General features: G+C 44.6%; 1 protein-coding gene across 1 annotated transcript; it reads left to right on the top strand.

Annotated features, from left to right (window-relative positions):
- Positions 1–2,189: 2,189 nt before the first annotated feature.
- On the top strand, positions 2,190–2,657 carry LOC104918932 (transmembrane protein 238). The gene has a single exon (XM_010730819.2). It carries the CDS (start codon positions 2,190–2,192, stop codon positions 2,655–2,657), a length of 468 nt encoding a protein of 155 aa, XP_010729121.2.

The raw sequence follows: 2,657 nt of genomic DNA, 5'->3' as shown, positions 1-2,657 counted from the left end.
TCTGGGGCTTTGTTGACTTTTTTTCACAGCAGACATCGTAGCCTAGATCCATCATCCCCTTCCCTCTCTCTAACTCAACTAGTTACGGCACATGGCCACCCACCATTAGCTTTGGATCTGCTCGAGATTTCTGCCTGTAAAAAGGGAAGTTTTTTCCTCGCCACTATCGCCAGGTGCTTGCTCATGGTGAGAATTGTTGGGTCTGTAAATAATAAATATATAATAATAAATAGTATGGTATGGAAAGTGTCATGAGATAACTTTTGTTATGATTTGGTGCTATATAAATAAAATTGAAATGAGTAAAGCTGAATGGGGTTTAGCCTTTATAATATTGCATATGCAATATTAATAACACCAGTGGTTTTCCTGCTAGGTTAAAATTACTGAATGCTTGAATGAGGCTCATAATGGCTCAGCCACTGATTAATCATGTATAGTAAAAGTGGAGATTTATATATTGTTTTGGTTACTACTTTTTAAATGGGACATTGAAATTCTTCAGGTAATTTATATATTTAAGTATTACTTCAACCTTTATCATGACCTGTCCTTTTATGGTAGATTTACTTGTCAGACATTTCTCAGGAAAACTAACGCTCATCAGAATGAAAGAGCTCATACACACAATATTCAATCATCACTGATAATGCTGTCATCTAGTGTGTTTTTAGATATTCAAAGAAAGCATCGGCACAAAATGACTTGGCAGAATGACTCGCTGAACATAAACATTAACCGGTATGACGTTTTTTGGCTGAAGCGTCTGTTAGCATCCTCTTTTTGTAGTTCTTTTAAACAGTTCAATAAGTTCGCTGCGTTTTCATCTGCCACGTTATGATTAAAGTCGGCAGTGCTTCATTTTCAGTTCAGACACCTGTGTACTTCAACATCTGAAGTCCTTTAGCCTTGAGAACTGTTTGCTCATGGTGAGTGTTTCTCTCAGAGCTGCGCATGTATAGTTGCCAGCTGTATCAGATGACATCCCTATTGTCAGTGAGACTATACTTGGGCTTGTACAGCTGCTGCTCGCGTGCAGTAATGCTACATGGTCACAATTACACCCCCCCCACCTAAGAGAGTTGCATCTTCATAACACCTGTTTGCGTTTTTATACCGAAGATGCCAAACATATTTTACACACAAGCCATTCAGTGACATTCAAATTTGAGTGCTTCTACATTTTAATAGCTATATTTGTCGTGGAGGAACAAGATGATCAATAAGTGGCCAGCCAATCAGTGGTGATGATATTGTTGTCAACAGGTGGGCTGGGTCTGTCTATTCATCCAAGCCCTCCCTCTGTTTGTGGGGGTGTGGTGGGCCATCTGGAATTACAGTGTGTTCACGGTTTACTGGGCAGGAGAGTGAGAGATGCATCATGCGGACACACTCCTATTGATCATACAGATGATATAACTCTTTCATATGACTGTTGGGAGGTGGCTGCTTTGATTTTAAGCAGGGACTGAAGACTGAAATGAAGAAGGAAGTTGTGGAGCTGTGGATGTTCATTGGCTGGTGTTTCTATTATTCATACGTTAAAGGCTCTCAGAGGGGACAAACAAAGCGGTAACAGGCGTTTTTTTCCCCTTCCCGTGAAGGAACCATGGAAGCAATTGGAGAAACTTCATTTCCAGATGACTCTGGGAGTCAAAGTTTGTGTCCAGACCCTCACACCGGCGCTGCAGTCGGCCAAAGCTGGGCCTATCTCCACAAACCCATCATCGTGATGGTGATGGGATCTCTGATGTCTGCTGCAGGCGGACTCATCTTCCTGCTCCAGTCGCTGGGGGTGACTGAAGCATCCTCCTCTGTGGCCTCGGCCTGCCTGTCCATAGGGCTGATGTTTGTTGTGATGGGGGTGGTGTGGATCCCCATACTGAAAGAGAAGCAGAGGCGTAAGCGGTACAGCTTGGGGCTTGAATAGAGGAAATGACTCAGTGATGAGGCAACGGCCTTCTTTGCAACATTCAATACAGTCACAAAGCCGCTGTCGCTGATAAACGCTTGCGTACATTGTACTTTGACCAGTGTCACTGCAGATAGTTCAATGTGATTGTTAGTCAGTGAGAATTACACTTCAGTGTACTGCAGGTTGCTACAAGCACCTGTTGCTTCTTCCACATCTGGATTATCTCTTTGAAAAAGACAGTCTGCTTCTGATTTGGATGATCTCTCCCGCAACCATGTCAACATCTGTACAGGTAGAGCCAGTCACGGAAATAAGTTATGGAGGAGTTGGCCGCTGCAAGTGCTCATTCTGGTTCGCAGTGTTCCACGACATACTCGGCGTCTTCATCATGATGGTGGGGGTGTTTGGAGGACTTGTTGTCCACGACTTGTTCATCTACGCAGGGGCTCTCATCATCTTCCTCAGCCTGATCTGGTGGGTGTTCTGGTACTCCGGGAACATCGACGTGCCACCAGAGGATCTGGAGGACGACGTGGGCATGATGAAGCTCAGGAACCGCAAACTCAGCAGGGTGGTGAGGAACATGTCCGACCGCCTCTCCAGCAGGATCAGGAACTCTTTCAGAAGGAACACCCCTACAGGCAACAACAGACCTCGTACAGATGTGCCGCTCTCCACTATCTTTGACAGCGCCATGGCCTCCTCATCTAAAGAACTACAGAGAGAGACTCTGTCGATATGA

Source organism: Larimichthys crocea, chromosome XVI (assembly GCF_000972845.2).
Source record: "Larimichthys crocea isolate SSNF chromosome XVI, L_crocea_2.0, whole genome shotgun sequence".
Taxonomy (NCBI): Eukaryota; Metazoa; Chordata; class Actinopteri; family Sciaenidae; genus Larimichthys; species Larimichthys crocea.
This window is presented reverse-complemented; position numbering and strand designations above follow the sequence as displayed.

Bases quoted from the DNA above. Each gene is read 5' to 3' on its own strand.
- LOC104918932 (XM_010730819.2), top strand. From the start codon at position 2,190: ATGTCAACATCTGTACAGGTAGAGCCAGTCACGGAAATAAGTTATGGA.